The sequence below is a fragment of the Rhinolophus ferrumequinum genome, chromosome 11 (genome assembly GCF_004115265.2).
Source record: "Rhinolophus ferrumequinum isolate MPI-CBG mRhiFer1 chromosome 11, mRhiFer1_v1.p, whole genome shotgun sequence".
Classification (NCBI taxonomy): domain Eukaryota; kingdom Metazoa; phylum Chordata; class Mammalia; order Chiroptera; family Rhinolophidae; genus Rhinolophus; species Rhinolophus ferrumequinum.
In genome coordinates, this window is record NC_046294.1 from 71968922 (window position 1) to 71996386 (window position 27465).

The 27465-nt window shown below is 41.6% G+C and overlaps 1 protein-coding gene across 1 annotated transcript in view; it reads right to left on the reverse strand.

Moving 5' to 3' along the window:
* TMEM123 (transmembrane protein 123) overlaps positions 1 to 27011 on the reverse strand; it is a 69804-nt gene extending 42793 nt beyond the window's left edge. Inside the window, exons 1-5 of the mRNA XM_033118951.1 lie at positions 26856 to 27011; positions 6806 to 6927; positions 5649 to 5717; positions 5373 to 5412; positions 4600 to 5134 (exon numbers count right to left, since the gene is read on the reverse strand). Coding sequence (XP_032974842.1) covers positions 4600 to 5134; positions 5373 to 5412; positions 5649 to 5717; positions 6806 to 6927; positions 26856 to 27011 — 922 coding nt within the window. The remainder of the gene's footprint in view (positions 1 to 4599; positions 5135 to 5372; positions 5413 to 5648; positions 5718 to 6805; positions 6928 to 26855) is intronic.
* Between the last annotated feature and the right edge of the window lie 454 nt (positions 27012 to 27465).

Sequence of the window (27465 nt, forward strand, 5' to 3'; positions counted from 1 at the left end):
AGATTGCCATGGGGATACGAAAGACAGTTTGTGGAATATAATCAATAATGCTGTCAAGATTTTATAGGGTATCTGCTGGACACTTGTCTTATTAGGGAGACCACTTCAGGGATGGTGCAGATGCCTGATCACTACACTGTACACCTGAAGCTGAATAATACTGAATGTCAACTATAATTTAATGTATATATATAGTCACAGGAAGTGTAGTACAGCATAAGGAATAGAGGCAGTGGAAATGTAATGGCTGTGTGCGATGTCAGAGGGGTGGTAGATGGGGGGAGGGGGGTTATCACTTTGTAAGGGGTGTAAATGTCTATTACATTGTTTTGTACACCTGAAACTAATAATTAAAAAAACAACAACACACAAAACTGTCAGTAAATCTGGAACTGCATTACTGTTTTTTTCAAGACAAACACACAGTATTTACTATGTGCCAGTCACTGGCAATTTACACAATAGCTTGGGCCAAAGTTTTCATTCACCCCCACGAGGACACAGTGCTTGGTGAGAGAGAAACTGATTTCTGCTACTATAACTCTGCTCTTCTGAGTGGAGTGAGTGGACCATCACGGGAGGGCCCCTAGGTCTTGTACCAACACCCCTAACTTCCCACAATGGAAAGATGAACTTCATAGAATGGGGAGAAGATGAATTTACTTTTAATTGCAAGCCTTCTCAGTATGCCTCTTAATTTTAATTAGTACCTTAAGTTCTGGAAAAGGTTTAGATGAATTCTATGCCCCGGTTAAGCAATTTCTCAGTTGGTTTATCTACCTTGGGTCCTTGCATAATGGAAGATTAAAAACATATACCACATGAGAAGAGAACAAGTGTATTATCATGTACTTTTCACAAAGATAGCCCTCTCTCACCGTAAAAACAAAAACAAAACAAAACATACACACACCTCAGAGTACAAAAAGTAAGCAATAACAACTTTGAGGGATCTATCTTTACTGCATGTGCAAATTTCTTCCTCTTGATGGAACTATAATCCATTTATCACAAAAGGATCCGATGTAAAGATTAAACTTGAAAAAGATCAAGGTCAGCAGACTATACTATTTAGCAGTAGGTATCAAATAAATGCCAATATTATGAAGAGCTTAGTACGTGCCAGGCCTCCTGGGGAGCATGTAACTTGCATTAGGTCATCTAACCTTCCCAGCAATTCTGAGACAGGAATACTGTTTTGCAGTGACAGGAACTGAGCTCCCAGAGAAGGCCACCCAGCTAGTAAGTGGAAAAGTCTGGATCTGCACCAGGCTGTTTGATTCCAAAGCCCATACACGAGAGTGCCAAAATGGAACTGTTGATTTTCTACTATAAACCTGCTTCTCCCCCAGTCTTCCCAGTTGTTCCATTACCAGTTTTTCAACCCCCAAACCAAGAGGTCATTCTTTGATTCCTCCTCTTCCTCACTCCACCATCCAATCCATTAGCAAGTGATTTCAATTCCACCCCCACCCCACAATAATCTAGAATCCGTGTATTTATCTCCACACCATGCACCATTATCTTTTGCTTGGACTACTGCAAGAGTCTTCTGTTTTTATATCTCTCTTCTGTTGTCACTCTTATGAGGCATGACTTCCTGGCAACCAATCTTTTATTATTTTTCATTTTTTGCTTGAGAAAGAAGACAGAATCTTTCTAGCTTTACTAACTTTTCTTCTTTTTTCAATACTAATTAAGCACCTGCTGTGGGCAGGCACTGTTTTTGTATCCTAAGAGACAAAGAATGTCATGGACAACCCTAAGTACACAGAGTTCGTTGCTTTACTTGACAGAAAGACCAAGTATTCAACTGTATAATGCACTGAGTGGAAAAAAAAAAGGAAGTTAAATTCATGAAGTGGCACAGACTCACTTAGGAGTAATTTCATTTCCTAATTGGGTACTCATTATGGTGGTTTTGGAAGCCTGGGACTCACTTTAGAAAGTTCCTGTAATGTGGCATGTCATATTCTCCCCACCCGCAACCAGTCTGAGAACAGTTTAATTGTGGCTTGCCTGAGTTTTGACAGATGTAATCAAAAGAGCCAGAAATGACCATCTCCTGGCAACCTATATGAACTCTTGAATACGGCATTTCTGAAGCCACCTTAATCCTAGCACTTTTTGGTTCAAGAGTCAATAAAGCCTCTTCTTGCCCCAAAGATGGGTTTCTGTCACTTGCCACCAAGAGTCCTATATAACAGCCTCCCCCTTCTCTTCTCTCTTATGTCTCCTATTGCAGTACCACAATCTATCCTGTTTGCTGGTTTGCTGACTTGTACATAGTCTCCTTCTCCTCCAACCGAGGATATTTACAAAACTATGCAACAGACTGTGAAGGATATTTTTTTAAAGAATTTCAATAATGTTTTTTATCTTCTCCCACAATATTCTGGACAATGGTAGTATTGTGGACTTAAGCATTATCTACTAGAAAGGCTAGCATCATCTAATGTAGCTTAGTGGCAAAATGGTGAATTAAGAGTTTGGATTCTGGTCTCTGAAATCAAACATGTATCAGCTGTTTTACTTTGAATAAGTTGGGTAATTTCCAAGCCTCAGTTTCCTCATAAAATGGGGACAATACTGTGAGGATCCTATGGGATATGGTATGGACCTCAATTAGCATATTGTGGGGTACACAGGAAAAGTGCCTAGTGAAAATTAGCTATGAGTATATAAGCTCTAGGATGATTGTTAAAAATCATACTGTTAAAAATCACTGCACTTCATAATGACACTTTACACAGGTTACACACTGTACATGAAGACTAGGACATTTACATGCTTTTTTGAGAAATCCTCTATAGAACCTTCTTTTTTTACACTAGTTTGAAGGTGACGTTATAGTCTGTAGAAATGGATTCCCGCTTATGTTGGTTATACTAGTTCATGAAATAAAGGCTTTTTTATAGTAGAGCATTCATTCCAAGTTTTTAAACAGCACTAACCTATGGTGAGACATTAATAAACAGAACAGTCAAACGATAAGTATTAAAATAGGGCCAAAAAAAAAAGTGTGTTAGAAGGGCAAAAGAAAGAAAAGCAAGGACGCTCAGTTTCTCTAATCAGTAATTCATCAGAGAAACAAAAAGGTTTATTTTCACAAAGTAACAAAAAAATGGAGACCTCTCCCCATAAATATTGGTATGAAATTAGCACTAAGATATACAGAGGGTGCAAAAAAATGTATACACATTTTAAGAAAGGAAAAAACTGTATTAAAATTGTAATACTCAATATATGCAGATAACAAAGGATGAATACAAGTCACGTGTATACATTTTTTGGCACCCCCAGTATTGTGTCATTCCAGATTGTTCACTTTTACAGTAAAACATTGCATAATATTGAAAATATGATGGACATGATTTACTGATCCTCCTTTTCTTAAATGATCTCAAAATTGGATCTGCAAAGCCAGTTTGTCACATGCACAATTTAGCAAAACAAACAAAAACATTCATTCAGCAAAACAAACAAAAATTGTTATTGTCTCACCCAGATTATTCTGGTAAAAAGCAGGTGTGCCTGAACCATGTGGTTTTGCAAAAGGCTCTTTCTTTCTCACTTGCTGGATAAAACGAATCTAAGGCTAAATACACAGCAGTTGGATAGAATTTAAATCTATGAAAAACCTGAATCATTTACAGAATCTTATCCTAGTTTACTACCCAGTGACCCGACTTCTGTAATAGTTCACAGAGAGAAAATGGAATTTAAACAATTCCCAGCTTCCTTCCCTTATTCAAAAAGAACTTTTTAAAAAGTCCCCAAAGGCTCAAGGGCCTAACTGGAAACCCCCTTCCCTCAAGAAGATGAATGTCAAAATCACTTTGTTATGACTTTGACGACGTCGTGGGCTCCTGACGATTGTCAGCTGTGATCTTCCGGCTGCACAGCTGATGCGCGCCTGGGCGGGTTTAAGGCACACACACCAGGGGCCAGGAGGCGCCCTTCCACGCGGCATAAACCTCACCTGCGCAGGGAGGGCAGGGCGCGCGTCCCAAAAGCTCCCAACCAGCTACATTAGCCCGGAAGTCTTCACTTGAAGCATCTGGGCACATTAAGAGTATAAATAATTTGTTTGATGCTACACAATTGGACGATAAAACTCCGGGGAAACTCCTGAAAGATTCCCCAAAGAACTAGTAGACATATTTCTGCAGGAATCGGTAGACAAATTTTTCAATCCACCTCATCTTGTTTACAAAAGGAAGCTTTAGGTAAACTAACCTCCCAGAAAACATCAACTTCAGGGAAAGGCTGGAACACTAACTTGAGCCCTCCGCTGAAGGCCCGTCCTTCGGGTAACTCAACAGGTTAGACGCACTCCTCCAGGCCTGCGAGCGCCGCGTGCGGAAAAACTGAGCGGAACGACCCGACAATTTCCTCTGCAGGCGGCTCCCGGGCAGGTGGGAGACCAGCAGGAGCCTCAGTTTCCCCTAACCCCATCTAGTCACCTTCAGGTTGGCCCCCTGCGTTCGGCCTAAGACACGCAGAACTTTCCTCCCAACCAGATCCCCACTTGGAAACTCCCGCTGGGTAGCGCGCTTTCTCCCGAAACAGGGGTTGGCGACTCTCGCGGCCACTTACCCCCGGAGTCTTCACTGTCCACTGCGACCTTCAGCAGCGCTAGCACCAGCAGCGCCCCCACGATGAAAAAGGCCAAGCCACCTCGCGCGCCGAGTCCCATTGTTCTGAGCGCAGGATGCGGCGGCCTCGTGGGTCTCCAACCGTGGTGACGGTTGCGCCAGCGAAAGCAGCCCTTCAGCGCACCCAAACCCGCTGGGAGTCCCCTCCGCCGCTCACGCCTCCCCTCCAGCCACCTGCCCCCAATGACCAAATAGGGCGCGGGTGCCGGGCCAGGAGCTAGCGTCGCGCACCGAGCCGTGGTGGCAGGACGGGGCGAGGCCGGCACGCGGGGGCGGGGCTTGCGATTCTTGGCGCCGTGACTCTGCTTCCCTCCTCCCCCTCCGAGGCGCGCCTGCGAGCCCAGAACGCTCGAGCAGTTTCCTTTCTTTTCGGAAATGGCAGTTTTTTTTCTCTCGGATAAAAGCGAGCACCAGTGCCTCTCCGGACACTGCACGCTGGGCTTTGCTGGGCCCGGAAGGATGTCTTTGAAGAGGAGCTTTAGGAGGGGGGATTCGGGAGTGCGTGCAGCTCAGCGTGAGAGGGGAAAGTTGCCGGCGAGGGCAGCAAAACGGGGAGGTGAAGGAGAGAAACTCAGAGTGGTGGCATTCTTTCTAGGGGGTCTTGGGCCATCAGCGCTTCCCTTTGGAGTGACCCAGCCTAAGTGGGGGCGGGGTGGTGATGATCGACAAATTCATTTTTTAAGTTCGTAAGTAAAACATCTAGAATCTCTGTACCCCAAGTTGTTCCTCATCCTCTTCCACTGGTATCCTGCATCTATGGATAAAGATACATTTTATGCAGAAAGAGATTAGTGGAGCGGGTAGGGATGGAGGGAACAGAAGAGGTGGTAGCGTTTCACAAGCAAATATAGTCACCAAGGCTGAAGTTGCACAAATCTAACCTGGTCCCTTCTCTCCTTGGTGTCTGCTGTCCCAGTTCAGATGGAATAACCTGTTCTGAATAGTTTTTGGCTAAGTCCCTCTTAAGCCCTTGGATCCAATTCTACTCACCTGTCTTGACTTGCAATGCTACTCAAGCCTTCTGCTAAGAATGCTGAAGAGATCTGCAGCGACCCGTGGCTGATTCAGGAGAAATACAAAGAAATACAGAGAAATACAAAAATTGTGGGGTGACAAACGCTCAGCTGAGGTGGAACAAAAGGATCCAGGGCACTTAAAACTACAGTGAATCTCCCACCTGCACAGCTCTAAACGGTGCAGATCTTTCACATCTGATCCATATTTTATGACATAAAAGCGATATTGCAGTTAAATTCCCAAAAATATGTTTCTGATCTCGGTTAAGTGTCAATATGGAGATGACATCTCATAGAGATTAACTCGGGCAATCTGTCCCAAACATACAGACTTCCGTCTGTTGATTCAACCAAACCTGCAAACACTTCTAGGCATCCACCGTGGGCAAAAATCAAGCACTGCACATTTAGCTTTTGTTTACTCCATTTAATAAGGGAATTTGGTTTAGAAATAAATTGCTGGGCGGACGGGTGGCTCAGTTGGTTAGAGTGCGAGTTCTGGGCAACGGGGCTGCCGGTTCGATTGCCACATGGGCCAGAGAGCTGCGCCCTCTGCAACTAGAATGAAGTCAATGAGCTGCCGCTCAGCTCGGTTGGTTGGAGCACGGGCTCTCAACCACAAGGTTGCTGGTTCGACTCACACAAGTGATGGTAGGCTGCGTCCCCTGCAACTAACAATGGCAACTGGACCTGGAGCTAAGCTGTGTCGTCCACAATGAAGATTGAAAGGACAACAACTTGACTTGGGAAAGTCCCGGAAGTACACACTATTCCCCAATAAACCCATTCCCCAATAAGATGGTCCAGCTGAAAAACAAATAAAAAAATTGTTCAGATGACTGCTTACTCCATTGTCCAAGCATTTCACAATCCAGGCTCAACCAGTCTTTCCAGCCTTGCCTTGGCTGGCCAGGACAGCAGTGCTTTCTGGTTCCTAGCATTTGCATTCACTCTTCCCTCTTTCTGAAATGCCCTCCTCCTCTTCCATTCTCTTCACCAACCCACATCTTCCTTTAATGGTCAGTGCACATCTACCCGGGAATCTGGAGTGGAATATAAGATGACTACAGAAGAGAAATGAGAAAGTATAGAAGACAAGATGTCTACTTAACAATTTCTCCTGGGACTGACCTTGATGGAGGCACACTGAGGTCTTCTTTGCTGGTTTCCCTACCTAAGTTGTGAGTGGGTGTGCCCAGCTTTGCTTTGATAATAATAGCACAGAACTGTGGGTTGGCCATTTTTTCTCTAATCTGAGGAGTGGGGAAAAGGGCAAGGAACTGTGTCCTTTCTGCCCTCTTAGAAACTCCCATGAAAGGTCTGGACTCCCCGGGGGAAGATCTAGTCCCAGTTTTGATTCAGGCTCTGCCCCCATCACTGCCCAACATTTTACTTCAGTGACATGAAAGGTTTAAAGAACAGCATGGAAGCCTTTGGCAGTCTAGTTATCCCCTACTTTTCTAGCCTTGTGTCTAGATCCTTCTCTGTAACCTCACAAGGCTACTGAAAGTTCTGCAAATATGCTAGGACCTTCCATGTCCCTATGTCTTTGCTCCTGCTCTTGCCTTTGTCCAAGATGCCTTCTGATCTCTTCTCCTGGGAAATTTGCACTCATCTCTCAAGATTCCCCTCTTATGTCACTTTCTCCCTAATCAGCTGGGCAGATTTCAGTGCTTTGATCCCTCTGCTCATGCTTTGATCAGGTTGGTCTGCCTGCTTCTACCCTTTCCCCCTCTAATCTGTTCTTTATACAGCCGCCAGTGTGACCCTTTTAAAAATATAAGTCAGATCGTGCCATTCCGCTGCCACCTTTCCTAGTCCCAAATCATGGCCTGCAAGGGCCTACATGACACTGTCCTTGGCTGCTCATTCAATATTATTTTCTACCCTCTTTCTGCCTTCACTTACTCAGTTCCAGCCTCCTTGTAGTTTTTTAGAAATGCCAAATCGGCTCCTATCCCAGAGACTTTGTGCTTGCTGCTCCCTCACTTCATTTAAGTCTCTGCTCATCTTCTCAGAAAGGTCTTTCCTGAATACCCTGCCTCACAGCTTTATTTGTCTTTGTAGCATCTAGTGCTGTCCATCATTATGCTCATTCATGTTTATTGTTTGTCTCTCCTACAAGAATGTAAGTTCCATAGAAACAAAAGACTATGTCTGAATGCATATCTCTGGTTTAGCTCCTGTCACATATTGCTATAGGACAGTGGACATCTATCATGTTTATGGATACCCATCATCTTTTGAATAGCTTTCCTTTATTTAGAACTCAAAGCCCCAGACTCCTTTGCAGTTGGGCTCTAAAATGTGACTGAGGCTCTGCCAATCAGGTTCATTCATGTGAAACTTAAATTCAGGTGTAGACAACCAGTGGAAAGAGGCTCTGTATGGAGCTACCAGTTTTGCTGATATAAATAGCAGCAGAGGTGGCTGGCTTTGTTGGCAGCAGTAGCAGCAACAGCAGTTTCTCAGTGGTTGCAAGACTGAGTTGCTCATGCAAAAGTGACATTTGTAGGGAGCTGCAATGAAGACAGTTTCCTCACTGGACAAGTTCTATAGTGTTATTTTTTTGCATTATCCCTGAGGCTTAGCTTTAGTCATGATTCTCTACACCTTCCAACAATTCTGAGAGCTACCCAATATCTTTGATATAGGAGAGTTAGCATATCCCTAGGTAGACAGGGAGGTCCCTGGTGGAATAAACAAAGACAGTCGTATCCTAAAACTTCAACTTTTGAAATCTCTCCTTTGCTCCAGGACATAATATAACGAGGCCTTGAGGTTAATCATAAAATTCATTTTGGCCTGACAAACGGAGCAGATCTGATAGATAAGAGTGGGTTATTTTGCTAATTCCTTCAGGATGGGCAAGCAGAACAAACCTGGTAGACGAATTTCACTAGAAGGCACCAGTTCCCTTCTTCAAACAAGTTCCCTTCTTCAAACAGCTCCCCTTCCCCAAGCAGGCAAGGGAAGATATAAAAGTAAGAGCTTTTGCCTCAGTCATGGGGCACCCCCCATGCGGGACCCCCTCCCGCTCGGGAGCTGCAACCTCTTCTGCCTCTAATAAACTATGCTCTTTTTAAAACTTTTTGCCTCTCCCTGGTCCGTATTTCCATTCTTCGGCTTCACGAGACGCGATCCCAGCCCGCCTTCAGAAACTGCCGGCAGATCCAACATCACCTACATCATCCTCTATATACTCCTTTTCTGCTACAGCAGCAAGAGTCAGCTTTTCTCACAACTAAGGCTCCTGATTTCATACAGCTGATTATGTCTTTCCCCCCAGGAGGTTGCAATCTCCGTTCGATGATATACCAACTCTTTATTGAGTGCTTACTATGTGATGGACAATTTCCTCAGAGTTTCCAAACTAGTGGCAAGACAGATATATACATAGTTACAGTAGAGTATGATAGATGCTAAAATATGGTAATGGGAAAGCATACATTGGAACCAGGTCTATGTCTTCATCTTTGTACCCGAGGGACTAACACACTTTCCTATGTGGGAAGAATTTCCTATAAATTTTGGATGGAGATAAACAGAACAGCAAAACTCTGGTGCTCTTCTTCATTAACGATGTTCTTTTTTCATCCATCCTGTATTTCTCATATCTCTGTGTCTGACTTAGGATAACCTGAGGGTGAACCAGAGGTTGGAACCACCATTTATTCATTCATTCATTCATTCATTCATTCAATCAATAGCCCAAAATTTATTGAACACATGGCATGCACCAGGCATTATGCTAGGTGCTAGGAAATAGCAGTGAATAACACAGCTCTACCTGCCTCATAAAATGACAGACCCCCCCCCCCCAGTGAGTGTTTTAAAAGTGAATTGGTTTCTAGAGAGGACTAGCAGACGCTGCTTCTGTTATGACTGAAACTTACTTATATCCCACAGAAATTTTTATTCATTTAAAAAGAAAGAGGTGATAGAGGAAGGCTCATCTGATTTGAGATCCACAGATGATTACCTTCTAGCTGTATAGAAATCAGTCTGTTGGTAAATCAATATTTGCATGAGGAATGAGTCGTAATCTGCCTGACTTTGAGACTGAGAGGTAGCTGCAAATAAGGCAAGGCAGTGGGAAGAGGTAACAGAAGAGTGTAAGTTGGTCTGTGGTATTTCCCTGTTTCTGCCAATTTCCTGTCAACTTCCATTTTAGCAGATTGACAACACGCTATAAACTGTGATGAAATCTTCACAACGGAAACTGACTTATTGGGTTTCTTCCTAATCCCTCTTCCATTCCTCTGCTTCCTTTCCCCTACATTTTAGATTCTCTGTTTTTCTTGCACCTCCTTCCCTCTCCTTTTAGTTTTTACTTCTTGTTTCTTCCCCTATAGTATGAATCTATTCAATTAATCCAAAAAAAAAATGTATTGGTTATCTATTGTGTGTTCGGTTCTATGTAGAATTCTCAGATTAAGATAAGAGCAAAAGTAAAAATAAAACAAGCGAAACAAAACAAAACAAAAACAAGTGATGGTAAAGGATAAACAAACAAAAATAAACAGAACATGAACTCCTACACAATTTGATTTTCCTCTTGAAACAAGGAAGTTAGTGAAGAAAGAGTTCTAGGTAGACAAACGTTTGTAAGGAATGACTTCTTAAAAAGGGTGTGGGGAGCTGTGTCTGAAGGATTTGGTTGGGAGAGAGGTGATGACGGTGAGTTTTCAGTATGATTTTTAGGCAAGATTATGTTGCATGCTCTATGAGGACAGTAGGAAGGTGAGATATGAGTTCAGAGGCTTTGGGGGTGAACACAGGGAAGCCCTGTGGGCCTTTCTATTGTTAATTCCCAGGTTACTTATCAGCTCCTACTTTGACTCTTTGTTTCTTCTCTATAGAGGCTAAAAAATTCAGCCTAACTTCCTTTCCTGTTTAAAGTTACTGCCACCTATCCCATCATTTGGTGTTGTTTCTTCAAGCCTTCATATGAAGTTGGTTGCAAGTCCCCCGGCCATTCTTCCTAGCTGCCCCAGAACAAAAGTACTTTTTATAGAAAGAGTTTAATTGTCAATCATGACAGAGAAATTGACAAAACATAAGATAGCTATTGTGAGGAAGTTCAAAAAAAAAAAAGTGAAATAAAGTTCTTAGAGTCTTGTTCCTCACTCAGTATTTCCTATCTTGCATCTAGAAAATGGAGGAGTAGGACTTACCATTCATTCATTCAACAAAATTTTGTGCAATTGAAAACACATACACATAAGAAACAACGAGAAATAAATGTTTTGCTGAGAAACCACAGCAACGTGGTGGAGAACAACAGTGTGGGTACGTTAGCATAACTAGTCAGGGAAGCCCTCCTTAAGAAGGTAACAGTTTAGCTGAGTCCTTAAAAGGAGCCAGGCAAAAACCAGGGGGGAAGTACAGATATGTACTTCCAAGTTTGGTGTGTTGGGAGAACAGAAAGAAAGCTGGGGCTTAGTGAATAAAGGCAGAGAAGTACAAAATGAGGTTTGGGGCTTTATAGGTGAGGGGTTTGAATTCTAATCTAAGTATGGTTGAAAGCCATTCAAGGGTTGGCAAGTGACATGTTATGATTTATATATTTTAAAAAGATTACAGCAGTGGCTATAGAGAGGAACAAGAATAAAACCAGAGAGTCCAGTTTGAAGGCTATTGTATAGTGGCTCGAACTAAGGTAGAATTAGCGAAAATAGAAGAAGTCAAGGATTTGGGATGTGGATTGAGTATGAAGTCAATTGGATGTGGTGGTTGAGGGAAAATGAAATTAAAGTTGACTTCTAGGCTTGCGGCTTCACATCCCATACCCTGGAATACTCACACACACTATCTAAACTCTGTCCCACTGTCCCATCATTTTTGAGACTCTTATAGCAGCCTTTATTAAGAATGCATACAGAGATAGCCAAGGTAGAACAAAAAGTTTCAGTGATCATCTCTTGGTATCTACATGGACCAAGTGGGTAACTAAGCAATATTGGATGTTACCTAAGTCTACTGTTGACCAGGAGTAGTGCATTTTGGGTATTACCTGGACTGAGGGAAGAGAGGAAATAAGAAATATGAATAGATGAAACACTTTTTTTGGAAGATCTTCATAGTGTTGGGAAAATAAATAGACTCCAACAAAAGATCCCTCTGTACTAATATAGAAGAGACAGAGAACATGACACCATTCATCATTCATCAGTGAAAATGATGCAGAATCAGAAACTGAGGAGAGAGAAGTTGAGCTGAAGAAATAAGAATGAATGCCAAGATGTTGCAAAGAGCTATAATTTATTGTCTGGAGGGAAGAAGGAATTGAAGCCAAAGAAAAAGCAAAACCAAGAACCATAAAAATCAAAGTTCAGGGAAAATTTTTGGTGATGATTTTGAGACCGGGGCTTTGCGTCAGCGGTGGATTTGAGACATATTGAAATGAGAGGAACGGGGCCAAGTTGGTTTTAAGAAGTGCTATTATGGATTACAAGTTGAATTCCCTTGAATATTCTTCAGGTAATGGAAGTCAAGATTCCAATGACTTTTAAATTATCTTTGATTACTGAACCAATTTCTTAGAATGAGAAGCGCTGCCAAGGCAACCCTGCAGGGCCTAGGTTGGATTACCCCTTATGGAGACCCTGAGGGGTGTAAACCTTGAAGATAACATGAACTCAGTAAAAATCCAAAAGTTCTTTTTTTTTTTTTTTTTTTTTTGTGTCTTTTTTTTTTTTTTTTTTTTTTTTTTAATTTATTGGGGTGACAATTGTTAGTAGAATTACATAGATTTCAGTTGTGCAATTCTGTATCACATCATCCATAAATCACACTGTGTGTTCACCACCCAGAGTCAGCTCCCCTTCCATCACCGTACATTTGATGCCCCTCACCCTCATCCCCCACCCCCCAACCCCCTTACGCTCTGGTAACCACCAAATTACGTTCCCCAGATTAATTTTCAAACCCCGTGGCCATCCTGTGGTCACCGACTGCCCTCCAATCCCCTCACCCTCCCCCCCACCCCCCACCCCCCCCGCCCATCTAGCAACCCTCAGTTTTTCCTCATTGTCTCCCAAACTGTTTCTGATTAGTTCATTCACTTATTCTTTTCTTTAGAATCAGCAAATAAGTGAGATCATATGGTACTTATCTTTCTCTGTCTGACTTATTTCACTTAACATAATGTTCTCTAGATCCATCCATGTTGTTGCAAATGGTAAGATTTCTTTCTTCCTTATGGCTGCATAATACTCCATTGTATAAATGTACCACAGTTTCTTAATCCAGTCATCTACCGATGGGCATTTTGGTTGTTTCCATGTCTTAGCTATTGTGTATAGTGCTGCAATAAACATAGGAGTGCATAGAGATTTTTGAATTGAAGTTCTGGATTTCTCCGGATAGATACCTAGGAGTGGAATTACTGGATCATAAGGTAGTTCCATTTTCAGAATTTTGAGATACCTCCATACTGTTTTCCATAGCGGCTGCACCAGTCTGCAATCCCACCAACAGTGCACAAGCGTTCCCTTTTCTCCACATCCGCGCCAGCACTTGTTGTTTGTTGATTTATTGATGATAGCCATTCTGACTGGGGTGAGGTGGTATCTCATTGTGGTTTTTATTTGCATTTCTCTGATGGTTAGTGAGGTTGAGCATTTCTTCATATGTCTGTTTGCCATCTGTATGTCCTTTTCAGAAAAATGTCTCTTCAAGTCCTCTGCCCATTTTTTAATTGGATCGTTTGTTTTTTTGGAGTTGGGTTGAGTAAGTTTTCCATAGATTTGTGATATTAATCCCTTATCAGATATATCACTGGCAAATATCTTTTCCCATTCAGTAGGATCCCTTCTTGTTTTATTGATGGTTTCCTTTGCTGTGAAAAAACTTTTTAGTTTGATATAATCCCACATGTTTATTCTTTCTCTTAGTTCCCTCGCGCGAGGGTGTATATCAGTAAAAATCTTACTCCGGGTAATGTCTGAGAAGTTTCTTCCTATGTTTTCTTCTAGGTATTTTATGGTTTCAGACCTTACATTTAAGTCTTTAAGCCATTTTGAATTTATTTTTGTATATGGTGTAAGGAGGTGGTCCAACTTCATTTTTTTGCATGTGTCTGTCCAGGTTTCCCAGCACCATTTATTGAATAGACTGTCATTACTCCATCGTACATTCTTGCTTCCATTGTCGTAGATTAAATGGCCATATAGGCGTGGATTTATTTCTGGACTCTCTATTCTGTTCCATTGATCTATGTGTCTGTTTTTATGCCAGTACCATGCTGTTTTGATTACTGTAGCCTTGTAGTATAATCTGAAGTCAGGTATTGTTATACCTCCCACTTTGTTCTTATTTCTCAAGATTGCCTTTGCTATTCGGGGTCTTTTATGGTCCCATATAAATTTTAGGATTATATGTTCTATTTCTGTGAAAAACGACGTTGGCAGTTTGATAGGAATTGCATTGAATATGTATATTGCCTTAGGCAGTATGGACATTTTAACTATATTAATTCTTCCTATCCATGAACATGATATGTGTTTCCATCTATTTATATCTTCCTTCATTCCTTTCATCAGTGTCTTATAATTTTCTGAGTATAGATCTTTTACTTCTTTGGTTAAATTTATTCCCAGGTATTTTATAGTCTTTGGAGCGATTGTAAATGGGATTGTTTTTTTAATTTCTCCTTCTGATGTTTTATTATTGGTATATACAAATGCAACTGATTTCTGAATATTAATTTTGTATCCTGCCACTTTACTAAATTCATCTATCAGCTCTAATAGCTTCTTGGTGGAGTCTTTAGGGTTCTCTATATATAGTATCATATCATCTGCATACAATGATAACTTTACTTCCTCCTTACCAATCTGGATGCCTTTTATTTCTTTTTCTTGTCTGATTGCTGTGGCAAGAACTTCCAGAACTATGTTGAATAGAAGCGGAGATAATGGGCATCCTTGCCTTGTTCCTGATCTTAGGGGGAATGGTTTTAGCTTTTCCCCATTGAGTATGATGTTAGCTGTGGGTTTGTCATATATGGCCTTTATTATGTTGAGATAAGATCTCTCTATTCCCACTTTCTTAAGGGTTTTTATCATAAATGGCTGTTGGATTTTATCAAATGCTTTTTCTGCATCTATTGATATGATCATGTGATTTTTATTTTTCATTTTGTTAATGTGGTGTATCACATTAATAGATTTGCGGATGTTGAACCACCCCTGCATACCAGGAATGAATCCCACTTGATCGTGGTGAATGATCTTTTTAATGTATTGCTGAATTCTGTTTGCTAATATTTTGTTGAGGATTTTTGCATCTATGTTCATTAAAGATATCGGCCTGTAGTTTTCTTTTTTTGTGGTGTCTTTGTCTAATTTTGGGATCAGGGTGATAGTGGCTTCGTAAAAAGTGTTTGGGAGTCTTCCCTCCTTCTGGATTTTTTGGAAGAGCTTGAGGAGAATTGGTGATAATTCTTTTTTGAACGCTTTGTAAAATTCACCTGTAAAGCCATCTGGTCCAGGGCTTTTGTTTGTTGGGAGACTGTTGATTACTGATTCAATTTCCGTGGTGGTAATCAGTCTATTCAGGTTTTCTGTTTCTTCTTGAGTTAGCCTTGGAAGGTTGTACGCCTCTAGAAAATTGTCCATTTCTTCCAAATTGTCAAATTTGTTGGCATATAGTTGCTCATAGTAACTTCTTAAAACTCTTTGTATTTCTGCAGTGTCCGTTGTCACTTCTCCTCTTTCGTTTCTGATTTTATTAATTTGGGTCCTCTCTCTCTTTTTTTTAATGAGTCTGGCTAATGGTTTGTCGATTTTGTTTATCTTCTCTAAGAACCAACTCTTGGATTCATTGATCTTTTGTATTGTTTTTCTGGTTTCTATTTCATTTAATTCTGCTCTGATCTTTATTATCTCCTTCCTTGTGTTCCCTTTGGGCTTATTTTGCTGTTCTTTTTCCAGATCCCTTAAATGTGAAGATAAACTGTTGATTAGTGATGTTTCTTGTTTCTTTAGGTAGGCCTGCAAAGCTATGAATTTCCCTCTTAGGACTGCTTTCGCGGCATCCCAAAGATTTTGGGTCGTCGTGTTTTCATTTTCATTTATCTCGAAATATCTTTTGATTTCTTCCTTGATCTCCTGCTTGACCCATTCATTATTTAGTAATAAGTTATTCAGCCTCCATGAATTGGTGTGTCTTCCCGTTTTTTTCCTGTAGTTCATTTCTAATTTCATAGCATTGTGATCAGAGAAGACAATTGGTATGATTTCAATTTTCTTAAATTTATCAAGACTTGTTTTGTGGCCTAACATATGATCTATCTTGGAAAATGTTCCATGTGCGCTTGAGAAGAAGGTGTATTTTGCAGCATTGGGGTGAAATGTTCTGAAAATATCGATTAAATCCAAGTGGTCCAATGTATCATTTAAGGCTGTTGTTTCCATATTGATTTTCTGTCTGGAAGACCTGTCCCTTGTGGTCAGAGGTGTGTTGAAGTCCCCGACTATAATAGTGTTACTGTTGATCTCTGCCTTTATGTCAGTCAGTACCTGTTTTATATATTTAGGTGCTCCTATGTTGGGTGCATAGATGTTTACTAGGGTTATGTCCTCTTGTCGGATCGATCCCTTTATTATTATATAGTGCCCATCTTTATCTTTTAGTATGTTCTTCATTTTAAAGTCTATTTTGTCAGAAATAAGTATTGCAACTCCAGCTTTTTTCTCGTTTCCACTTGCATGAAATATCTTACTCCAACCCTTCACTTTCAGCCTGTGTGTGTCTTTTGTTCTGAGGTGAGTCTCTTGTATACAGCATATACAAGGGTCTTGCTGTCTTATCCAGTCAGCCACCCTATGTCTTTTGATTGGAGCATTTAATCCATTTACATTTAAAGTGATTATTGATAGGTACATAGATATTGCCATTTTTAAATTTGTAGTTAGGTTGTTTTGATCTTTCTTCTATTTACAGAAGACCTTTTAGTATTTCTTGCAATGCTGGCTTGGTGGTAATAAATTCCTTTAGCTTATTTTTTTCTGGAAAGCTCTTTATCTCTCCATCAACTTTAAATGATAGCCTTGCTGGATAAAGCAATCTAGGTTGTAGGCCTTTGTTTTCCATCACTTTAAGTATCTCCTGCCACTCCCTCCTGGCCTTCAATGTTTCTGTAGAAAAATCATTTGATAGTCTTATGGGAGTTCCCTTGTATGTAACCCTCCGTCTTTCTCTTGCTGCTTTTAGGATTCTCTCTTTGTCTTTAAGCTTTGCCATTTTAACTATAATGTGTCTTGGTGTGGACCTGTTTGGGTTAATCCTGGTTGGAACTCTCTGCACTTCCTGGACTTGTATGTTGGTTTCCTTCATCAGGTTGGGGAAGTTTTCAGACATTATTACTTCAAATATGTTCTCAATCCCTTGCTTGCTCTCTTCACCTTCTGGTATTCCTATGATGCGCATGTTGTTGCGCTTGATGTTATCCCAGAGGTCTCTTAGGCCATCTTCATTGTTTTTTATTCTTTTTTCTTTTTGTTGTTCCGTTTGGGTGATCTCTGCTACCTTGTCTTCTAAGTCGCTGATTCGATCCTCTGCTTCATGTAGCCTGCTGGTAATTCCTTCAAGTGAGTTCTTAATTTCGGTAATTGTGTTCTTTAGTTCCAACTGGTTTTTCGTTATGATTTCTACATCCTTCTTTATGTTTTCTCTAAGCTCGTTTGTTATGATTTCTACATCCTTCTTTATGTCTTCTCTAAGCTCCTTAAACATTCTTATCACCAGTGTTCTGAACTCTGTCTCTGAGAGGTTGGTTACGTCTGCTTCATTTGGTTCCAGTTGTGGAAGCTTCTTCTGTTCTTTTATTTGGGACGTGTATCTTTGTTTCCCCATTCTGGCTGACTGTGTTTATTTTGATATATTAGGTAGATCCCCTAGAGTTCTTAGTTCTTGCTAGGTTATCTTGTGTAGTATGTGTCCTTTATATTTGACTCGCACCACGTCGTCCTCCTCTGCGTGTGCTCCAAAGGTGAGTCTTGTGTTGTGTACACTGTCCCGTTCAAGAAGATCTTTAATTGCTTCCCGCTAATGAGCAGGTGGGGTCAACTCCTGGGCTGACCTGCCGTGAGACTTGGCTCTGCCCCCCGCAGGGCACTCTGCTGCGTGAGGGTTGACCACCCCAATGTGGTTTGGCCTCTATGGGCTCCAGAGCCTGCCGAGAACCCCCTCTAGGTATGTGACCTGCAGGTCAACCCCGGCTGCACTCCGATTTGGTCTGGAGTTGGCCCCCAGATATGCCGAGTCCCGTGCCATCCAAGCTGGGCCCCGGCAGGGAAGTCCCAGAACAAGGCAAATCACCAAGCACAGCAGCAACGACAACAGCAAAGAAGAAAAAAAAGAAAAAAAAAAGAAAAAAAAAAAAAAAAAAAAAAAAAACAGCCGATAACCCCCGCTCGACACAGGCAAAGATATCAAAGATACAAGACAAAGCAAAACAAAACCAAGCAAAGCAAAACAAAGCAAAACAAAAAGCAGCGACCGTCTCGGCCTGAGCCCATCAAGCAATGACCAGGTTGTCCTCTGCTGTACCAAAGAGCCCCCTGCTTATTGCGCAGGCAGAGCCGGTCACCTGGTGCTCAGAGAGACTTTGGGACTGCAGACTTAAAAGCGTGGGCCTGAGGGGTCTGGATGATAGTCTCCACAAAGTCAGTGCAGCTTCTGCCCTTGTCCGCACGTATGCACACCGAGAGGAGCACCACCAGTCCTTTGTCCAGAGCTCGTGAGTCCTAGGGCACTCCTTCAGTGTGTGTGTATGGGTGCGGGCGGGAGATTTCTGATCTGCTGACCGTGCCTCACAAGCTGGGCCCCGGCAGGGCAGTTTCAGAACAAAGCAAATCACCAAGCACAACAACAACAACAACAACAAAGAAAAATATCAAATACGTTCACATGCAAAAACCACCTGATAACCCCACTCGACAGAGGCAAAGATATCAAAGATATAAAGACAAAGCAAAACAAGACAAAACAAAGCAATACAAAAAGCAGCGACAGTCTCGGCCTAAGCCCACCAAGCAATGTCCAGGTTGTTCTCTGCTGTACCAAGGAGCCCCCTGCTTATTGCGCAGGCAGAGCCGGTCACCTGGTGCCCAGAGAGACTTTGGGACTGCAGACTTAAAAGCGTGGGCCTGAGGGGTCTGGATGATAGTTTTTACAATATCAGTGCAGTTTCTGCCCTTGCCTGCACAAATGCACACTGAGAGTGGCACCACCAGATATGTGACCAAAACTCTTGAGTCTTAAGGCACCTCTTCAGTGTGTGTGTGTGAGTGCGGGCAGGAGATTTCTGATCTGCTGAAAGCCCAGAGCTGCGCCTGCCTCACTGCTGATCTCCGGGTGTGTCTCGGCCGCTGCACCCACCCCACCCTAGGCAAGCCAGGAAGGGTGGGGGCTGGAGATGGAGGGGTCTTCACTCTCCCAGCCCAGCCGTGCGTCGCCCTCTTCCCGCAGGCCAGAAAAGGTGGTGGCTGGGGGTGGAGGCGTCTCTTCTCTCCTAGCGCAGCCAAAATCACGCACACTGCCCAGACTGCCTGGGTCAGGGCTGCCCGTCAGGCTTCGCAAAGCGTGAGCTTTTGATACCACTTCTCGGTTCAGGGGCCGGTTTAAGTCTCTGGAAGGGCGGGGTAAGATTGGAAGAGCGGGGCGGGGGAGGGGCCTAGGTATGGAGACTGCACCCCCCGTCCACCGCAGGGCGCGCCGCCTTCCCGGCGGCAGAAATCAGCCGCGGGACGCAGGGAAAGAGCCGCCACCCAGTCTCTGCGCTCTCCGCTCCGCCTGGGCCCCTGTGCGCGCCCGGCACCGCGGGGCTGCACCGCGGTTTCCAGTCCCAGTCTCTGGAAGGGCGGGGTAGGATTGGGAGAGCAGGGGGGGGAGGGGCCCAGGTATGGAGACTGCGCCCCCCGTCCGCAGCAGGGCGCGCCGCCTTCCCGGCGGGAGAAATCAGCCGTGGGAGCAGGGAAAGGGCCTACCCCCGGTCTCTGCGCTCTCCGTTCCGCCTGGGATCCCGTGGGTGCCCGGCTCCGTGGTTTTCGGTCCTCGCCCCCGCCAGCTGAGGCTCCGCTGGGGGCTGGGCTCTCCCGCCGCTGCCTGCCGGGCGCTCCCACGCCGCTTCTCCTCCTCCTCTCCTTGCTCCGTCCAGTTAGCTTACCCCCAAGAATTTCTTAGCTTCAAGCAATCCACGAATCTCTCCACTACATTGTGTGGTGAGCGAAAATTTCCTCGATGGGTTATAGTTCCCGTTTGCAACAAGATCTGGAGGAGAACTCAGAAAGTGCGCCCTGCTGCCGCCATTCCTATGACGTCTGATTCCAAAAGTTCTTTACTGAGTGCCTACTGTAGAACTTTATGAGGTGTGGAGGAAGGAAAAAAAATAGTATAACATGTGGCCCAGCCACTAAAGCTCTTTTATAAACAAAATATTTCCATATGACAGGTAAGTAATAACATACCTCCAAAAGGGATGTCATAAGACTATGTGGGCCGTGAGTTGGCAGGAAGGAGCACTAACTGTTGGGTGCTTTCCTAGAACTTAATATCTATTTTTCCTTATTTTATTTTTTAAGTTTGCCTAAAGCTTTAAGATCCTATCGTTTCAATCATATGTACCAAACGAAAACATCATTCTTAGGAAAAAATAAAGCCTGGGGAAAAAGTACTCAGGATTAATGGTTAGTTTTCTGGTTGATAGTTCTCTAGGTGATCTTATTTTCTTTTTCCTTTCCACTTTTCTGAGTTTTCCAGTTTTTCTAAAGTGAATATTTGTTACATTTCAAGGAATTTTTAAAAAGCCCTAATTTTAGAATTGGAAGTCTCATAATGGTTAAAAAGTGTCAATGACTCTTCTACAATTAGTACTAAGCTAAAGACAAGTATGATTTAATATTATCGCAGAGCTTAGACTTGAGATAAAAACGAAATAAAATTTTCTCCATGATGGAGAGCAAACTCCAGAACTTATTCAAATTCTTTCTTCCAAATAAATCAAGTGATCTCTTTCCAATGGTCTCATCTTTGTGTAGACATTGCTACGATTTGCCTGATCATCTGAATTAAATCTTAGTGGAGTTAACCTTGGAAAGAGGGCTGTGTCAGGAGTCAAGATACTTGTTTCTGATATCAGCTCTGCATTTGATTGCCTGGATATATGGTCAAGCTATCTAACCAGTTTTACCCTTGATTTCTTTATCTTAAAAAGGGATTTACATGCATTGCTGGTGGGAATGTAAAATGGTGCAGCTGGTGTAGACAACAGGTTGGCAATTCCTCAAAAAATTAATTATACACTTAGCATATTACCTAGCAATTCTACTCCTAGGTATATATTGAAAATAATAATAATAATAATAATAATAATAACAACAATAGAAACAGACACAACTGATATTTCTACACTAATGTTCATAGCAGCATTAGTCACAGTATCCAAAAGGTGGAAACAACCCAAATGTCCATAAATAGGGGAATGGATAAACAAAATGTGGTATACACATAAAATGGCTCTGTCCCCGTTTCCACCATGGGGCAGGGGGTCCCCACACCAAGCAATGCTCTGAAACCAGCTGGGTGTCCTGCAATTTAATTCAATTCTGACACTACCTGGAGAATCAGATTCCATAGGTTAAGGGTTCAGTCCTATAAGACAGTTCCCCATCCTCTTTCATATGCCAGTTGCAAGCTCTTTATTTTAAGTAGTTTTTAGAACTCTATGTTCACAAAATTACCCACACTTATATGTGTTAGTTACAGAAACCTGAAACCCTATGTGGTAGCATAGAACAGTCATTTCCATGTTGTAAATGAGCTAAAAAAGGAACTAAAAGAAAAATAAATTGAACACTTTTCTTTAATGAAATTGACAATCCAGGCATAGGGATCTCAGAAACAATTCACCTGATCATGATTTATGCCGGGGGCCACAAATTCAAATGCCACCAGATGGGCAAGTAGCTGAGGTTAATGAGGTCAGCTGGGAATAAGACAGTAAGAACCAGAGGGACTGTTTGGAGAGTGTGTACTGCCTAAGGGGGGCAGCTGTTTAATAACTCCAGCTGAGGTAGATGAAAGGCCGGCTGTGGAGGCAGAGCTAGCTGGCTGCAGGACAAGAAATCTCCACCCTTCTAATACTTATCACCAGATAAGGTCAGACCCCAAGGTGGGATGGACAGTTGGTGGTCTGGGAGCCAACTAAGACTGGCTGCAACAAGCTAAAACCAACATGGTGACAGATTTCACCCAGCAGAGGCCCTAAGATTCATTATAAGAGGTCTGACAATTAAGTTTGCAAACTTATTGCAACGATGTTGCTAACCTTTTTTGATATCAGAGGGTTTATTCATTATGAATTTGTACCAACTGGACAAACAATTAACCAAGTTTACTATTTGGAAGTGCTGAAAGGGCTGCGTGAAAAAATTAGATGACCTGAACTTTTCACAAACATTATGGCTCTTGCATCACGACAATGCACCAGCTCACATGGCACTGTCCGTGAGAGAGTTTATAGCCAGTAAACAAATGACTGTATTGGAACACCCTCCCTAATCACCTGATCTGGCTCCCAGTGACTTCTTTCTTTACCAGAAGATAAAGAAATATTGAAAGGAAGACATTTTGATGACATTCAGGACATCAAAGGTAATACAACGACAGCTCTGATGGCCATTCCAGAAAAAGAGTTCCAAAATTGCTTTGAAGGGTGGACTAGGTGCTGGTGTTGATGCATAGCTTCCCAAGGGGAGTACTTTGAAGGTGACCGTAGTGATATTCAGCAATAAGGTATGTATTAAGAGCACTTTTTCTAGGATGAATTTGCAAACTTAATGGTCAGACGTCATACAGTTCTTACAATGCATTAGCATGCTAAAAGACACAACCCTCACTGCCATTGTTGGAAACAGAATGACCATAAAAGGGCACAAAATGGCCAATGGAGGCCTTCCAGGGAATTTCCTCCCTTTCCCAGAAAATCCTTCAATATTCCTCCTGCAAATTTGAATATATAGCTCCTAATCAAAGGAACAGGCTTAAACCCCAGCATGAGCAGGGCTCTGTCAATGGAATAGCCTGATTCCTCCTTCTCCTCTGCTTGCATGAACTAATTCTTGCTCTGGCTTTACTTTTATTTGAGCTAATGCTTGAATTCTTTCTTGCGCACTCCCAAGAGCCCACTGGTCAAGTCTCCGGCCCTCCCTGGGAGGAAGCATCGACTAGCCTCCTGCAATATCCAGCCAATTGAGAGGATGGGTCTGGTTGTTACTATCCTACTGAATGCCAGGCTATAAATCGGAGGTTCCCATGACCCCTTCCTTGGGTTCGATTAATTGCTAGAGTGGCTCACAGAACTCAGGAAACCCATTTGCTTCCTTGATTACTGGTTTATTATGAAAGGATAGAACTCAAAAATAGCCAGACAGAAAAGATGCACAGGGCAAGGTATGGGGAAAGGGCACCGGGATTCCATGTCCTCTCTAGGCAAACCACTCTATCCCAACACTAAATGTTCACCGACTTGGAAGCTCTCCAAACCCGATCCTTTTGGGTTTTTATGGAGGCCTCATGACACAGGCATGATTGATTAAATCATCAGCCATTGGGCCCCTCTGCCCTCCCTGGAGGTCAGGGGGAGGGGACTGAAATTTCCAATCCTCCAATCATACAGTTGGCTCCCTCCCGGCAACCAGCATCCATCCTGAGGTGACCTATGGGCTTTCCAAAAGTCACTGTATTAACATAACAAAAGACACCTTCATCTCTCTCACCACTTAGGAAATTCCAAGGGTTTTAGAAGCTTTGTGAAGGAAACAGGGATGGAGACCAAATATATATTTCTTATTATAAATCACAATATCATAACATACAATGGAATATTATTCAGCCATAACCAGGAATGAAGTTCTGATACATGCTATGACACGGATGAACCTTGAGAACATTATGCTAAGTAAAATAAGCCAGACACAAAGGGACAAATATGGTTATGATTCCACTTATATGAGATACCTACAATAGGCAAATTCATAAACACAGAAAATAGATTGGAGGTTAGTAGGGACTGGCAGAGGAAAAAGTGGTTATTGTTTAATGGTTACAGAATTTCTGTTTGAGGTGATGAAAAAATTTTGGAACTAGCCAGTGGTGATAGTTACCCAATATTATAAACATAAAGTCACTAAAGTGTACACACAAAATTGGTTAAAATGGCAAATTTTATGTTACATATATTTTACTACAATTAAAAAAAAAAGAGAGATATTAATGAGATATTTAAAAAATATCTTGAACTCTAATGTCCTACAATACCATGGCCAAAGGGCTAATGAAAGAAACTCATCTGGGTCATGAAGGATGTGTTAGAATTAGTCTACTAGAACCGCGAAAACTGTGAAACCCAAAGATGCCAAGTGGGAGGCTACAGGACAAATTCAGCTGGTAGAAGTGTTTTGTTTGGCTTCTGCAGTATTTACCAACATAGTATTTAAGATTTTAAAAAAATCTATGCTAAAATATAAAACCTGGGGAATTGCTATGAAAAATTTTGATTTCTTGAAATATTGAAAAGTGTGGTAACACCAGATTCATCCTCTTCATCTGCCTGGAGTTATAAAACAGCTGCCCCCCTCAGGCAGTACACACTCTCCAAACAGTCCCTCTGGTTCTTACTGTCTTATTCCCAGCTGACCTCATTAACCTCAGCTACTTGCCCATCTGGTGGCATTTGAATTTGTGGTCCCTGGCATAAATCATGATCAGGTGAATTGTTTCTGAGATCCCTATGCCTGGATTGTCAATTTCATTAAAGAAAAGTGTTCAATTTATTTTTCTTTTAGTTCCTTTTTTACCTTATTTGTAACGTGGAAATGACCGTTCTATGCTACCACATGAGGTTTCAGGTTTCTGTAACCCACACAAATAAAGGTGAGTAATTTTGTGCGCATAGAGTTCTAAAGAGTATTTAAAATAAAGAGATTATTCATGCATGCAGTTCCTAAAGTTTGATCACTGCTTCCCGGAATATTCAAATATTTTGTAATTACTTTTATTGGATTTATTTATTTTTTCTTATTTTAAAAAAAAACATCAAAAGTATTACACTAATGTTAAAGAAATTTTAAACAACATACAGAATTACATAAAAGTCCTTCCTGTTTTACCTTCCTAGGGATAACCAGACTTAGCAGTGGGGTGTTTCTCTTTGCAGACCTTTGTCTATGTTTGTGTGTTTGTTTTTGGCTTTGTACATACATTTACGTAAAAATTTGTATGTGTATGTCTATGAACATAGAAACACAGAAGATATGTCTTTTTTCCCCACAAAACTGAATTATACACATTTACTGCTTTGCAGTTGCTTTTTTTATTTGACAATATCTTGTGATCATTTTTCATATTTACACATATAGATATTTTTCATTCTTTGTGATGGTTACATAGCATCAACATATGGATGTTATTTATTTAAACATCTCACTTTTGACAGATATCTAGGTTATCTCTTCTTTTTACTAATATAAATTTATGGCACTTGTGAACATCCTTTAGCCAATCTCAAAAGACATTCTGAAGAGTAGATTTTTAAAAGTGAGATTATTTAGCCAAGGAATATGTGTTTTAAAATTTTTGATCAATCTTTTACTGTACCTTTAAAATTTACATTCCCACTGTTGCTGACACTGAATATTATCTATGTCTTTGGCTTTTGCCAATGTGGTAGACAAATGGTGATGTCTCATTTTGGTCAATTTGCATTTCCCTTGTTAGTAACTGAAATGGCACATTTTTGCCTATTTTATTAGCCATTTGTATTTCCTCTCCTGGGAATGATCTGTTTAAAACACTTAATTGCTTAACTCTGATTTGAACTATGTGCTTGAAAATATGTAATCAGAAAATATGTCTGTATATCTATAATACTAAGAAATGTTTTAAAACCTAGCTCCTGGCTTGGAGTGTGTGGGTGCTCTTTTTCCTTGCTAGTGAGGCAGCTTCCACTTGTGGCTTGTAGATATCTGAGTCAAGCAACATTTGTTTTTTGCCCAGAACAACTACCTAGGTGCAGTGTGCAATTTAAAAAGAAATACAGTAACATAAATGGCAAGGGTCTGTTATTGGCCTTTCGAAGATCGTAATCTAATAGACATGAAATGTATGAGGTGTGATAAAAAAATATGGTGAATGCTGCTGCCGATTGCCATCCAACAGAAAGGTAGGGATCTTTAACACAGGATGCCATGCGTCGAACCTTAGTAACAGTGTGTGATAAGTTTCAACTTGTTTGGTGCAGTCAGTCAGTCGGGTGTGAGCTACAGTTGAGAAAAGATGTGTTTTAAAGTGTGCCATAAATCATCCTCCATCATGACAGTGTTTTGGGGCACACATCACTTCTAGTATGACAATTTCTGTCAAATAAAAACATTACAGAATGTCCTCATCCACCTTATTCATCAGATCTGGCACCATGCGACTTCTGGCTCTTCCCCAAAGTCAAAATGATTCAGGACATCAATACAGCCACGACAGTGCAACCAAATATACTCACGAAAGAGGACTTCTAGAACTGCTTCAGAAAGTGGCAAGAATGATGGGATAAGTTTGTACGAAGTTGAGGGGGAGTATTTTGAGGGAGATTAATGGCAATATGTCTTTTACTATAATAATTTTTTTAAAGTTAAACATTCATAATTTTGATCATACTTCATATATAGGAAAAAGTACAATAAAAATAATGAAAATTGCTTGCCTTTGATCAGTGCTTTAAAGTTTATATTCTTTTGATAAAAACATAAATAATGAAAATATTAGCTAAAGAGGTAAGTAATAAGGGATTGGGGGAAATAGAAATAAGTGGAAGTGTGGGGACTGATATAGAATAAGGAGAGAATTCCAAGAAGGACAATGGAGAGATGAAGGATGAAATAGAAAAGGTTTTTACGTGTGAAAGAAAACCGTGTGAAGAGACAGGACAAAAGGGTGAGATTCCATCTTGGAAAGAAAGATCCCTTCCCTTTGGATTGAGCACAGCATTTAGGATGCTTGGAAAGTGACCATAGAGTAAAGATCCCCTATTACCCTTGCTTTGGAGTGCCATACTCCTGTTAGTTCAGTCTCAAGGTTATACCATAATTTTTTATCAGCACATTCTCACTACTGGGTTTACATTGAGTTGGAGATGCACTTTAATCTTCTGATATGCCACATCTGAACCATCTTGTCCCTGAGCGTCTGTCACAGTGACATCCATTAACTCATTGATTCCTTCAATCATTACAACATTGCAATGACAGACATAGCCCACTCGCTGCATTAGGACCATGTTAGGTGCTGGGAGATGGAGCAGGTCAAGGTCCCTTCCGTGTGGAACTTAAAGTTTATCACAGGCTGGGATAAGTGAAACATTTAGATTCTTAGCTGGAACACATGTGTATCCCAGTCTCGGAAGGAGCATGTTCACATCTGATCTTCCCTCTTGTTAATGGGGGCTGGCCTTGCTGGGACAGGATGCCAAGAGGCCTGCTGGTGCCTGAGACTCAAAGGACTGGTGAAATGAGCTGAGTATAGGAGGAGGTAATTCATGTTCTCATTCTGGGTAGCCTTGATTTTAATTTACATTGTATTTTGCTATAGCTATTCACAGAAGATGAATCTACTTCAGCAGAAGGAGGAAGTTCACTGAGCCTTAAAACACTTTTTTTCTTCTTAACCAGGTGGCTCACGTGATACTCTAGCATTGTAGAAAGGTGGTATGGCTCTAATGCTGGTGGCATTAC